A 14,949-nucleotide genomic window follows, 5' to 3' on the forward strand; every position below is an offset into this window, starting at 1 on the left:
GCTAACTGCTTCAGCTGTGGATGAGGATCGGTTAATAGTTCATGCCTGGATCGATCCTAGACATATTTGCCCAGAGTCCGGGCAGGATTTCAGCCCCATGAAATTGATTTGTTGTCAATCAACAGCGTAACAGGGGAACCGAAGGTAAAGACCAGTCTACACTTGAGACCCCAAAGGCAAACCGAGGATAAAACAAGTCTTGGCAAGTGTATTTTTCAAAAGTTATACAGGTTGAAGCTCCCACACTTGAGAATGATTATCCTGAGAACAGTCTCTGGATTGTCAGTTGTCGTTGCTCATCATCCCACCTGTGACCAAAGCAAACGTGACAACTACACCCAATTGTTTTCTGTTTTATATTGGAATATGTATCAATTATCAAGCACTGTTTATGCTTCAATTCCGGTGACCAAGGAGCACCACCTTCCCAAACACCCACCGCATATGTTGTTTGTTTGACCGAGAAAGAGAAACCAGGTCAAATGAGATGGCTGGATGATGAGGTCGCACTATCATAACCATATGGGGTCTTGCGTTCGGAAGGTTATCCCCCAGGTTTCATTTCAGAAGAAACTTGGCAAGAGAAACCTTCTTTCTCTCAATACGGATGGAATTGAAACCTTGAGAAAACAAATTGATGGTAATAGTGCCTCCATGAATGAAAGGCATTAAGGTGCGTTTTAATCACAGACAGCAGAGAACTGAACAGAGTGTCCTGTCCGGTAGAGTCCAAGGCTTAAACTGGCTATTGGGAAAGATGCAGCAACTCTAACCATGTATTGCATAGACCATAAACTGTCCAATTTACCTGGCCAACAATACATTTTAGGATGACTTCATTCTCCCCTTTTTCTCCACTAGAACCCGATCTTTGAGAGTGTAGGCTTAATGTGACAAAATTACTCTTCGAGAGTACTAGATATACAATTACACATCTGCAATGTTATAAAATGTAACCCTCTATAAATACAAAAAATGACCAAAATACCCAAAAAAGGAACCACTTCAGATTTTTCTATTCGTGCTGCCCATCAAAACGAACATTCCTGCATCCCTGAACCTGAATGAAAACATAAGATTTTTCATCAGTAACTTTTTTTCACCCATTCAAATAAAGCTACTTTTATAATCACTGCAATTTCAAGATGGCATTAGTGACATGCCTGACCATCCTCCATCTTCGTGCACAATGTGGTTGTCATGATAGCAGAGAGGATGCATACACGACTCTGAATATGCCATGCACATGCATGTCTAGCTCATCTTCGTAAGCAATTGTTTCTTGTTACAGTTAAAATATGAAAATATGTCAAGACACGCGTTTCTTTTCACTAATCAAGATTAGTTTTATTATCTGTATAATGCTTTGCCTGAAAATAAAACGAATATTTTCTCTATGGAAAAACAATAAAAAATAGAAAATTTGCAATGTAATGAAATATAAATCCTAAAGATAAAATCATTTGGTGACCCGAGGCCAAACTTGGCCATAGTCCTGTGGAAGTCCGAAATTGGGTCCATGAAACTAAATGACGCCTTCTGAACAAGAGGGCATGTTATTGTGAGTTAGAATTAATGGAGAATCAACAGAAATGGTAATCACCTTTAAGAACTGGTGATCCCAGAAAGCTCAAAACATAGGCTTCCACCAAAAGAAGGTCCAATCACTATCTTTTGCTCAGACTTGGATTTCTGGCCAAGGAAGCAGAGGGGCAATTATGATTTACAAGACATGACCCACATTTTGGACGAAGAGGAGTACAGACTGTCTGTCCAAACCCAACCTGCAGCAACACAGAGATTAGCTACAGAGAAAGAGATGGCCTATGCATCCTTGTGAGATTTCAGGTATACACTTAGAGCATGTTTGGAAGCGAGAAAAATGTAGGAAAAGAGATGCAAAATGGAAAATCAGTATGAATTTTTCAACCCTTCCAAACAAAAGAGACTTTTTCGCTGAGAGTTTTTCTAAAAAGTACACTTTTTGATAGGAAACATTCCTCTATGGGGGGGTGGAGGAATGTTTTCAAACAAGAGAAAATTTATTTTTACACTCCCCACTACCCATCTCACCACATTTCACTACCATCACCACCACCATCCATCTCACCACCACCCTCCGCTCATTTTTTTTATATTTTCCCACTCTGTTTTTCTCATGCTACATAAACAAGCGAAAAACTTTCTTTTGGAAAACATCTCATATCAAAAACTCTCATATCAAAAACTTTCCTTTCCTATGAGAGCTTTTCTATCTTCCAAACGTGCCCTTAGAGAACATAAAAGAAAAATTAACTTGGACTAATATAATTGACTCTCAATAGAAAATCAACACAGAAGCCGTGCGAGTGTTTGAGAAAAGAATAAACAAGTATATTAACCTTTAAATATTTTTCCAGTATTCACATAGAAGTTCACTGATAAATTAGAAGAAATCATTAAGATACCTGCAGTGTTTATGTGAACTTAACGTATGAAAAAACTAAAGATCAACTCACACATTTAATTCTCAAACCATCGATTAGTTGACAAATGGTTCACAGCCTGCTAGCATTTTCAAAATTTGTAACCTAATATTTGTGTTAAAACAAGGAAAACATGACACTATAGTATAGATTGCTCAACATTCACACCAGTATGAGAACACCAGAAAGCATGTAGAAATTAAAGCTTAGAAAAATCTCATTGCATAAGTACTCTCATCCAGTGTTGTGAAAAGCGTTGAGGGGTAGCGAGGAGCTCCACCAAAATCTGAGGCGAGGCGTAAGCCTCGAGGTGCAAAGCGTAAGCCTCAAAAACAAAAAATTTAACTTAAAAAAACTATAAAAATTATCTAAAATTATAAATAAATAAGAAATGTTTTATTGATGAAGCACCAACCAACACGAAATAAAAAATCTCAAATAAATACGGAAAAAATATGAGATTAACATGTAAAAGTAACATTAATGCAACTTGATCTATGTAAGTATCTAAGAAATAAAATATGAGCAGTTCCAATGCCTAGAGTAGCATAAATAATCCATTTCTTCATCAAGAAACAAGCAATGGAAGAAAAACCATGGAAGCAGGTGCAAGCAAGTGGGAATCAGTATTTGAAAGCTTCGACCAAGCAGACCCAACAACCACTAGAAAGTATGTAGAATATCTAACATCCTTCTACAGTTTGTATCATAAATTTGAATACTTCAAGTAGCGGCACTTTTTGTTCAGGTCAAATGTCTGGTCATGTACAATCAATTACTTGAACTTATGATCACTATGAAGCAAGAATAGCCAATATATTATGGAGCATCTGACTATAGTAAATGAAATCAAGAGTGGAAGCAAGACAGATCCAGGCGCAGGATCTCAAAAAAGAGTAAATAACAACCTACTAGTAAGATTACATAAGTAAAGTTTTAAATGTTTTAAGCTCACCAAAAGAACAGTATTGATACAGTGAACAGAGATGACCCATACATCAAATCATAATGAAGTGGTCCCAACTACAAATATCCTCATTGAATCATACAGCACTCACAAGAATACAAGCACAATACTCACAAACAAAATCACAAGATCTCACAAGTACAGGGGGTGGAGCCCCCTTCCCTGCCGAACAGAAGGTGACAGGGGGCAAAACCCCCTGCCGAAAAAGAAAGCGACAGGGGGTGGAGCCCCCTGCTGACGAGAGGTGACGACAGGGGGCTCCGCCCCCCTGCTGGTCGACCCAAAGAAAGAGGCAGGGGAGGAGTCCCCCTGCCTGTCGACAGAGCAAAAAGGATAGGGGGAGCAAAGCCCCCCGTCGACAAGGCAAATGGCAGGGGGGGTAGAGCCTCCTGTCAGCAAAGCAAGGAGGATAGGGGGGAGCAGAGCCCCCCTGTCGACAAGACAAATGGCAGGGGGAGGGGGGAGCCCCCTGCCGACAAAGCAAGGACAGGGGGTGCAAAGCCCCCTGCATGACGACAAGGTGAGCGACAGGGGGCGGAGCCCCCTACCGAAAAAGAAAGAGACATCGATCGACCAAGAGAGAAAAGCAGAGGGGGGGGAACCCCTGCCCACGAGAGGCGACGACAGGGGGCACCGCCCCCCTATCAGTCGACCCCAAAAGAAAAGCAGGGGGTAACCCCCTGCCGACGAGAGGCGACGACAGGGGGCTCTGCCCCCTGTCGGTCGACCTCTCACGGAGAAGAAGTAAAGAAGAGGGTTTACCTGGCAGCGGCGACTCCGACGTCACTGGAAAAAGCAGAGGAAAGGCGGCGGAGGTCGCCGAAACGGACGGCAGTGGCGGTGAGTCGCTGGCGCCCTCGCAACAGAAAAAAGAAGACGGTGGTGGCTGGCGGGTCGCCGACGCCTTCTCAGCAGAGGAAAGAAGAAGGTGGAAGAGGCGATGACCGGCGGCAGGTGGTGGCCGACGACAGCGGACACGGGGGACAAGAGGGGACACAATGGAGAGAGAAGGGGCGAGGGCTTTAGCCCCTCGCCCGAGGCGCCTGTGTCTTTTTTAAAGACAGGTTCTCTCGAACCTTCGATAATACGGGTCCGGGTCTGGGTCAGACTCGGGTCCGGGTTTGGGTCGGACTCGGGTCCGGGTCTAGGTCGGACTCGGGTCCGGGCCCATCCAATTTTTTAATGCGCGCCTCGCCTCAAGGCGCATGAGGCATACGCTTTTATGGTTTTGCGCTTTTTAAGTGCGCCTCAAGGCAAAAAGGCCCTCGCCTCGAGGCGAGGCACGCTTTTTGCACCTTGAGGTGCGTTTTTAACAACACCGCTCTCATCCATCAAATAAATCTCTGAGCAATGGGAAACAATTTACAAAACATGAATTAAGGGAGTGATGCACTTTTTGGGAGAAATGCATTCCGGATAGAATGCATTTTCCATAAAATTAGATAAAATCTAATTTATCTTTCCCATGTTTTACTCCCAAAAAATATGTCAACTCACACATGGGAGCTGGCAAAAACAGACCAAATGGGTAAAACTGGCAAAACATGGTAAAAAATTTATTTGTTTTTGTCTAACATGCATTTCAAGAGTCCAACCATATACCCTTAAGCTTGTCACAGATCCTGAGTTCATGGCTTTTCAACAAGGTTATGGTGATAACACTTTAATAAGAGAACAATACGAACAGCAAGAAAGTTAAATGCCATGGGAGTAAATGAAAATTTCTTCAGAATAATAAAGAAATAGTCAAACATTTCAGTTTTAGCTGGTTACCTTGAGTAGAATATGTAGCCAAAAAGTTTTGCCAAACAGAAAGAAAGGCACAAAGAAGTTATTTTTTTAGGTATGCATGGATAGACTCAGCATCTGCAGTAAAGATTTAGCGACCCGTATTGTTCTGAAAATATTAATGCTCGTGAGTGTAAGACAATGAATAGCTAGATGACAGCATACAGATTATGAATTTGAACTTTCACTGCAAAGTTATGGAGACAAAATACATGTTAGAATGCTAGACTACTAGTAAGGTGAGTTTTTCTTGTCAGATCACAACCTTTTGAAGAAAGAAAAAGTCAAAAGTATGAAGAACAAAGGGAAGTCTACAAACCAATAGGGGATTTATTGGAGCCCACTCTTCCTTCGGAAGCCAAGATTCCAATGACACTCGTGTTTCTTCAGGAGTTGATGTTTTCTGGTAAAGAAGAAATTCCGAAAATCACCATCTCGTTTAAATCAGCACAAATATCCTCACATATAAAACACTTTAAAGAAATTACTTTATCAGATACTAGATCTATTATAGTGTGCTAGTGAAAATTCATGCTTACATAGGATGAGAGAGAAAGAACATAAAGGGTGTAAATACTTTTCTGGGACAATTTTGTCCATGAGTTTGAAACATGAAGAATGACAAAATATGAAGGGATGTTTTAACTCTTATAAACAAAGTCTATAACTGTCCAAACTTGTTTCCTTTATATATTAATATAGGTATAATATAGCACCTGTTTTGAGCCTGGCTTTGATACCCATCCTAGCCTGTTGCAAATACGATGCACATGGGTGTCTACACATATGCCTTGAACATTATCCCATGCAACATTCATGACCTTTGCAGCAAGAGGAAAAAGCAACACATATCAGAAATATTAAAAGATTTTGATTTTTAAGGATAAGGAAAGACAATAAAATAGAACTCACCAAATGAGCCATCTTAGGGCCAACCCCTGGAAGCAAGAGTAACTCATCTAAAGAACTGGGAATATCTCCTCCGTGCTTTGAGAGGCAAATTTCAGCAACTTTTTTCATGTAAACAGCCTTTCTCGAGTAGAATCCCACCTGTTTAGAGGAAAAGCATCGACATAGGTCTTCCCTTTGGTAAATTTCATACAAACAATTTTGCTGAAAAACAATGCACAGTTTTTGGTTCTTTCAACGGCTGCCACGGTCTCCAATGGTAGTCAATAGCAATAGCTGAAAACATTTTACATGATCCATGCAATAAATGCATAAATGGAATTTAACAGAAATATTTTTGCATAGTTAATTATCAGGGTTGGTGATTCTATAGAGAGCCAAGAGTAAAATAACAGCAGAAAACCACAACTAATAGAAATCCTGACATCATTTGTATGGATGATTGTTCAACATGGAAACTTCAAAGAGATGCGATTTGTAGAAATTGTTACACAGTTGATCAACCCTGTTCATTATATACATGCATGAATGTGCATAATTAATTCTTGTTTCCTGAAATCTGCAGATGCTACAAGCACTAGAAATAATGATGGGACTTGTAAGTAAAAGGATAAATGTAGGAATGCCAACATCAAATGTCAGTAAACTTCTGATAGACTATGTGGTCTCCTATATTCATGGGTTGATCAGACAGTAATAGTAGGTTCACATTTGCTTTGGAAGCATATAATGAGCAGCCCAGAAGCATGGGATTCTATAAGCAAATTTTCGTTTGAGTGTAAGGTGAGAACGGAGAATATGCCCCAGAATCATAAGCTCAAATTCAGGAGTAGAAACTGCACAACCGAAGGGCATCTTTGTCCCAAAGAGGCAACATTAGCAAGGGCCAATTTTGGATGAAAATGTAACAAAAACGTGGGAGCTTGCTCCATAATGTAAACCACCACTGCCCATGCTGAGAACCTACTAAGAACATATCTGGTGCACCCACCGATCTGGATAGAACACATAGGGTAGGATATTGCACTGTTCTTGAGCATCCAACACACCCCAAAGCAAAGAGCAGCACAGATAGAGGCTGTTAAGTTTACACAGTTGTCAATGATGATGTGCATTATAAACTGATTGAAATTAACTGAAGCACCATTCAATGAGCATGTGTCACCAAAGCTTATAGACCTCTTTTTTTATTATAGTCAATCTGGGGGTAGGGGAGCCAATGGGTCAGGTTTACCCAGACCCGACCCGTACCAAACCCTATAGGGTCCAGGTATGGTGATAAATAAGAAGACTCGATTACGACGCGGGTCCAGACCCGAACGTCCAAATTAATACATGGAGCCAGGTATAGTTTGTGAAATTTTATACCAGACCCGGGCCCGACCCAAGTTACAATTAAGACCTGCAATTTTTCAATGTAAAAATGATAAAAAATATTATTTTACCGGGTAATGGGTATGGCCCGGGTCTGGTTCATATAGTTTTTATTGGGTCTGGGTATGGTTTCTCTTATGGTGGGTCTGATTAGACCTGGATCCGGACCCGATACCATACCCGAAAATCAGGGCCAGGTCTGGTTCCACCTGGGCCTCAACCAAACCCAATCCGTTGACACCTCACCCCTAGCTGGGGGTAGATCCATGAGATTCAAATCTGAGACCACTCGGTTGTGACAGTGCAACCTAACCATCCAGCTATCTAGTTTTACGTCCCTATCTAGTTTTACGTCCTTGTAGACTTATTCTTACTAAGCAATGAACAATAAAATTTCAGTATACATCACAAATTATACACTCAAGTATTCTGCTAAATTCATAATTATTCTACAACATGCTGTATCTTTTTCAAAATGTGTGGTTATTAACTAGTGTGCAATGACATACTGGATAGATCAAGCTTCTAAGAATTGATTCATCTGCAATTGCAATTGCATCAGCACTCAATAGACCATTCTGATGAAGTCGTTGAATAGCTCCTGCACTCCTAATTGGACACATGGATTAAAGTATTAGTATCTAAACCAGAAATTGGTTAGCGAAATGGAAAAAAGGAGCACAATGAAGATGCTGAAGAAAATGTAAACATCTAAATCTTTTTAGGTCAGTGGTACTTGCCATCAGTAACAGCATCTTTGGTTTGACTTGACAAAAGAGCTGATATGAGAACAGTGAATCTCCTTTCCTAGCATAAATCAAGCTCTCTGTTATTTCAGAGAAACAATGAAGAAGATGAACTATAGCAAAATGGAAAAGTATACGAGTAGGATTAGTACACATTATAGTAACAATGTATATGCAAGCTACAATTGCTGTCTTCATATGTAAAGTGATCATCATAACATCGGTAGAATAAAGCAGCCAAATATTTTCTAATTGATTTGCTTATCTATATACATTAAAAAGAAATAAGTGACATTAATAACAGTAGAATGAGCTTTGGTTACTTCATCAGCTTCAAAGGATAAGTGGGTTCAACCCAAGGGCCATAACAATTTTTCACAAATAAAAAGTGACAAATATATCAAGATCAATCATGGAAACCAAAATCCAGTATCTCAACAATGCTACCTGGAAGGTGATCTCTCAGCCCTGTATATCGCCTTCTTGATGCATATTATTGACTTCATCATAAATTGTTGGGTGTTGCAAAGCAGCTTTTTTCTTTTTTTTGATGAGTTAAACATCCAAAATTATTTTGTTTTTCATGATCTTGAATCAGAGTACTAATGAGTCATATATTCAGTTTATTGTAAAAAAATATTTATGTGATACAACAATGTCAATATTTGTACGTCAAGACTGGTCAGGGCATTCTCAAGTATGACCATGAAAAGTTCACTGTAGTTCATTTATCCAATGGACCAACATGACAAAACACCTAGTCCATTTAATAAGAATGTCTTCTTCTTGGGACTCCATTTTTTTGTGACAACTATCAAAGTTCCCAATGCTAAAGATATGCCTGAACATAAATGGACTGCATATGAATCTTAGTAGGTTTACCAGCAAAAACAAGACATCCACATTTGCATTTCCTTACAAAACTCAAAGGAAACATCTAAAAAGATAGTAAACTATGTCACATGGGTGCGGGTGCGGGTGCGGGTGCGGGTGCGGGTGCGGGTGCGGGTGCGGGTGCGGGTGCGGGTGCGGGTGCGGGGATGCGGCACTTTAAAAAAACATGGGTGTGGGGATGCGGCACTTTAAAAAAACATGGGTGCGGAGGTGCGTCAAAAAAACGGGTTTGGATCCGTGTCCGACCCGGATCCAAACCCAATAAAACATGCTTTAAATAAGCACGCAGGGTATAGGGTTTCATTCGTGAAGCCCTCCCCCACACTGCTCACTCTCTCTCCTCGCTCGCCTTCTCCCCCCCGCCGCACGCTCCATCTCTTCCGTTCGTTTTCCGGCAAGCTCCACGTCTGGCAAGCCCCCCCTCCGACCCCCTTTCAGGTGAGTTCCCTCTCGCCTCTCTCTTTCCTCGTTGTCTTCTTCTTCTTCAGGCGAGCCTCCCTCGACGTCTTTTTTTTTTTACGTAAATGACCCTGGGAGCGTTGACCGCACCCAGGGTCTGGTTGACCGCACCAGGTGCCGCACCCGCGTCGCGTCGACGCAGGTGCGGCACCTGGTTAGCCGAATCCCTGTGACATAGATAGTAAACTATTCTAGTGCTGCAGAAAGTATCCCCATTTTTTTCTTTTATGTTGACACAAGTCAAAATTGGCATCCATCAGCTATCAAGGACAGTTTAAGATTTCAAGTAATAGTGCACAAATGAGGAAGATAGCTCACCAATCATTCAAGTGAAGTACAATGAATTCCTAGTAAGAAAAGAAGCCTAAAGAGCAAAAGTGTTTCATAGAAATTTGAGCGAGGATATTCAGGGCCAAATGGGGAGAACCAGGCCCAGATTAATGGTCCACCCAATGATGCCTCACAGATGTATGTGCAGTACCTTTTTTGGCAGAAAGCTACCAGCTTTCTCACATCCCACCAAGTCTACAGGAGCATCTTCAGAAGTTCTCATATTCCGAATCCCTTGCAGTACTTCCTCCCAATCAGCAGGTGGTTCCACTGCATTGAAAGGAACTCATGATGGAGTGGTTCCACTGCATTGAAATAAATGCATGATGGAGGTGCAACTTCCAAGTTAGGCACCATGCACTACATAATTGTTACTTGCAGGAAAGTGTTGCTAATTACATCACCATGCATAATCGTAACATATGGTTCCAGTAACTTCTCCAGGCTTTGTAAGAAGGCCATGCTAAAGCACTAGAAAGTGTTTCAGCGAGAGATTGGATTGTAAAGGAAGTTTTATCAGAACTTTCCAGATGACAGATCTTCCCCATATGAGAATTTGCATAATGGAAATGGTGAGAAATACATATTCTCAATTAGAATTACCAATTTAGCCATTAGGAAACAGAGAAATGGGGGAATGCAACATCCAGAACCTCCAATTCCCAGATATCCATTGCCTGACCAAGAGAAATCAAATGCAAATCTCATTTTTTCACAGTATCCCACTCCCTGTTGATTTTTCATGTGGCTGGAGTTTGTGTAGAATTCCTGGGCAATTCCAACAGGAGGTTAACTCCTAATTCCCCCAATCCAACAAATTCTCAACTTCCAAATCTCCAGTTCCAAGCATATAGTAACTGTAGGTTGCAAATAGCATTTTCATGTGTTCTCAACAAGTACCTTTTGACTTGAAGGAGAGATCGGTCCCATTTCTCAGAAGGGGAGAAGCCGATGAAACTGCTACCTGGCCTGCAGAAGCATATTATGCAAACAACTTTCAATTGGAAGCAAGATTGATTGATGGTCTTATAATACATGCAACTATATTTCATAACTAAATCATCTAGATACTTGTAATTATGTGCAAAAATGATAAAGTTAACCACAATATGCATGCCTTGATCCAATTACCAAAAGAAGCTTAAGGTTAAACTCATGCAGAAACAGCTAGCTATGTTACCAAGTACCAAACAACATGTGGGGTGTCAAGTGGCACACACTGTGTTAACTTAATGATGTCAAGCGTCCAAGGAGTGTCAGGTTCTTGGCTGACTAACATGTATCTAACAGTAGCACAGCTGGCTGGAAGAAATAGAGAAGTGTCCAGCACACTGCAGCATATTTTCTCCTCGTCCAAGGAGTGTCAGTTTCTTGGCTGACTGACATGTATCTAACAGTAGCACAGCTGGCTGGAAGTAATAGAGAAGTGTCCAGCACACTGCATCATATTTTCTCTTTGAATCAAAAATATATTCTTTCCCCTTATTTCACAAGCTTCAATAATATGCTTATGGTGACAATCAGTTACAAGAATATAGAAAAGAAAACAGAGAATAGCTAACAAACTTTTATTTAGATCTTATTTTTCCCTCCCAGATACAATCTACCTTTGCATATAGTAGATACCTGAACCTAGCCTTGACCATTTTGACAGCCCTACCCACAAATACAGAAGGAATCATAATCGCTATGGAAATTAGTGAGCATCCATACAACGGAATCCAAATTTATCAATTCCTACTATTTATTTTCCCAATCTTGGGGTCATTTGAAGCAACTTCATACAATAATTGACCTAGTTTCCAATGGCAGGGAAAAAAAAAAAGATTGAACTCGAGAAGCTGAAGTTGCTACTATGCATGATAGCAAGACAGTTGGCCTAGCAAAAAATGACAACAAACTCTTTAAGCTAACCACAACCAATCAATCATAGACAAACATTACAAGCAATTAAAAAGGAAGCCACGAAATGGAAAGAAGGGCCACACTGGTTAATGCCTTTCTCCGTTTCTGAGAATAGATTTGTCATAACAACAGGATTTTCTTGTGCAACACGTGCTGGAAATATTGGTTATTATTAGAGGGCTTTTGACCGTTTTAAGAGAATAGTGTTTCTAAAAGTTCATTTGAATCAGTTTAAATTGGGAGATCCATCTTGGTTTCATTGGATTAAGAACCTCATTACCATTTTTCTGTTTGTAATTCCCTACTAATTTTTGCCTTTGTTTTCTTTTCTGCATTTTATTCTTTTAGAGCATTTAGGTTAAGATCCTTCCTTTCGAAACTACATGAAGGTCTGCACATGAGCTCAGACAAGCCAAAACCTGGACTGTCCAAGGTGAAGTTGGGACCCTTTACCAGTTTTGAGAAATCATTCTTTTTTATACCCATGTAAGATGAAAGAATGGGGCTTGAACCCTTGAAACATGATTACACCAAATGTGTTGTTTTTGTCACAAAGGAAATTGAGAACAAATATAATATATCTACACTCTGAAAGCGCGTCAACAAGCTCAAACCCATCTTTGAGCAAGAGCTTGTTTAAGCCACCGAGCTTACAATTAGGCTGGAGCCTCCTACCATTTCATAAATATATGAGCCTGAGAAGAGCTCGAGAGGCTCAATTCATTTCATAGCTTCATTTGCTAGTCCGGTTCCAAGGTAATATAGGTTTATATCCTCCAACTAAAAGCTCAAAGCACAATATGCATTGAGAAAACTTTGAGAGTCAAGACAAATGAATAACCAATTTGCAAGGCAAACAAAGCATGCTGCACACATTAAGTTTCGTAAAGCATAAATGAAAATGGTCAGTTTCCACATAAATGACTACAGCAATTGGTTATACTTGAAGTAGATCTCCGGGCCTTGATAAACGCAAAATCTTCAATCTCAGGTGGGTTGTCAAGCTGAACATATTAGAAGAAACAAAAAACATCAAATTACAATCCAGAAAAACACTAAGACAATTGTCATCGCTAAAATACTTGCATTATTATAGGAGTGTCAAGAATAACCTGTGGACCTAATCACATGAACAAAAAGAATATTATGAATAACAATGACAAGCAAAAATAAATGCAACCAGTCTTTCACAAAGTTTGTCAGTTGCACTAGATTTCCTAACCCTCTGGAAACATGAGAGGAAAAGTAGTATGAAGGCAACAAAATCAATTTTGATGAGATGATAATAGAAAATAACCAAGGAAGCAGGCCTGCATGGTTGTATCTTATTCAAGAGTCCATAACAATCTTTCAATTCATATTTCCTTTTATCTAAAGGTGAGTGCTCTATTATCATTCCCTTGTTTGTACTTCACACTGCATGATGGGCATGTCCTCTATAGAAAAAGTACGCTAACCTAAATTCAGTTTATCAAAAGGTTCTATATATTAGCTCATTTATACATGAAATTACACTTGTAACAGACAGAGAGGATGAACAGTATAAGTACAGTCAGAGTGGCGGTGTAATGAACAGAGGGAAGGAATACAATCAAGTTACTAAGTTGACTTTCAACTCGCATTTCATTAAAAGTTACAAAGTAATGGATACTTTGAGAAAGACTCCTGCACTGACAATAGGCATCGCGAATTTATGCAATGCTCTTGAAAGTCATAAACTATGCCATAGGGATACTTCATTGTAACTCCTATAGAAATACTCATATGTACAATTTTTAATAAAAACTTTCATGAAAATATGAATATCATATAGTATGCATGTGACACCACTAATAAGTACATTTTCGCAATCTAAATTCTAATGAATTTTCACCCAAACAGTCCTAAAGGTTATGGCTTTCCTCATCAGAAAACTGACGTAGTGCTGTACCCCAGATACTTATTTTCATTTTCTCGCAAATTTGAAATTCTTACATTCATTCCCAAAAGTAAAAATTTAAAAAAAAAAAGTCAGAAAATGTATACATCACCGAAAAAAAGAAAAGAAAAATACGATCACATAGCATGATCCAATATCAAACATTCACATAAATAGCCCCTTCAACTACAGGCAATACGCCAAACAGCATATAGATTACCCACATAAGAGAGAGAGAGAGAGAGAACAGACAAAACTATAACCCCCTAAAGGCTACATTTCCATAATCAACCTTAGAAAGCCCAGAAAACCCCAATCAAACCCACAGACCAAGAAACAACAGAAAACACACACATTTTCACCACTGTTGCAAGCCTAACGAAACCCATAAACCCTACTAGAAAAAAAAGAAAAAAAAACACCCAAAAACTTCGTATTCTCGTAAAGAAAACCAACAAAACAATAACAGAAGAAACAAACAACATTCTAGAGGATGGTTCCTACTTTTTTATTCAAAGACTCGGTTTGCACTTTGTTGGTTGATGTTTGCACTGTTGTCTTTACTCTCTTCCTGCTCGCACGCACTCGACTGTTCGTCTCTTGGCTTCCGTTGGCATCTTCCACCCAAAACAAAGAAGACACCATCAGCAAGAGTACTGAAAAACCAAAACTAGTTCGAGAAGAACGACATGGGTATGGGAGATACAATCTTCATTTGTATTAGAGGTTGAAGGGTGGGTGGCGAAACCGGCGCTGGCTGCACGCCTCCTCGTCCTCATCGACATCCCGAGCGCGAGAAGCGAGCGTGCCGCTGGCACGAGGGAGCTACCAAGGCAATAGGCCACAGGCATTGTGATGAAAAGGACGAAAAAATTCAATTAATTAGTTAAATACTTTAATTCAAAGTCTTTTGTTTAACTAAGAGTTTGAATCGTACGCCGTTTCATGTTTTTACTGGGATTGCATTTCTATATGGAAGTGATTTGTGTTGAGCACCATCCATCTAAAAGATGGACGGTGGTGGTAGTTGGGTAGTTGTAGGCAATTTCTACGTGGTGCCTTTCCAGCCACGCCGTATGTTGTTATCTCAGACTCGTTATCATCTATTCCAAGTATTTTATATAGAGTGCGTATAAGGTCAGAGCTGGCTCTAATGCCGTTCATCCATGCGTTGAATGGCATCCCAAATACCAT

At 40.0% G+C, this 14,949-nt stretch overlaps 1 protein-coding gene across 4 annotated transcripts; it reads right to left on the bottom strand.

The window, feature by feature from the left end:
• Positions 1-790: 790 nt before the first annotated feature.
• LOC149843111 (endonuclease III homolog 1, chloroplastic-like) lies at positions 791-14,591 on the bottom strand. 4 transcript variants are annotated; one of them, XR_016431112.1, is made up of 12 exons: positions 14,462-14,591; positions 14,260-14,372; positions 12,781-12,841; positions 10,833-10,901; positions 10,084-10,202; positions 8,244-8,310; positions 8,013-8,104; positions 6,133-6,270; positions 5,937-6,041; positions 5,540-5,623; positions 1,604-1,784; positions 791-1,060 (listed from the first exon to the last, which is right to left on the bottom strand). XR_016431112.1 is itself a non-coding variant. In XM_090001692.1 (11 exons), exons 1-11 carry the CDS (start codon positions 14,538-14,540, stop codon positions 1,016-1,018), a joined length of 972 nt encoding a protein of 323 aa, XP_089857818.1. In that variant the 5' UTR covers positions 14,541-14,591; the 3' UTR covers positions 791-1,015. The 4 variants fall into 4 exon arrangements, 1 of the variants encoding a protein (XP_089857818.1); XR_016431113.1 differs by lacking the exon at positions 1,604-1,784 and adding an exon at positions 5,206-5,407; XR_016431114.1 differs by lacking the exon at positions 791-1,060 and adding an exon at positions 5,206-5,407 and having other exon boundaries at positions 1,660-1,784.
• Between the last annotated feature and the right edge of the window lie 358 nt (positions 14,592-14,949).

This window comes from Nuphar pumila, chromosome 3, assembly GCF_984573655.1.
Source record: "Nuphar pumila chromosome 3, dmNupPumi1.hap1.1, whole genome shotgun sequence".
In the NCBI taxonomy this organism is placed as follows: Eukaryota; Viridiplantae; Streptophyta; class Magnoliopsida; order Nymphaeales; family Nymphaeaceae; genus Nuphar; species Nuphar pumila.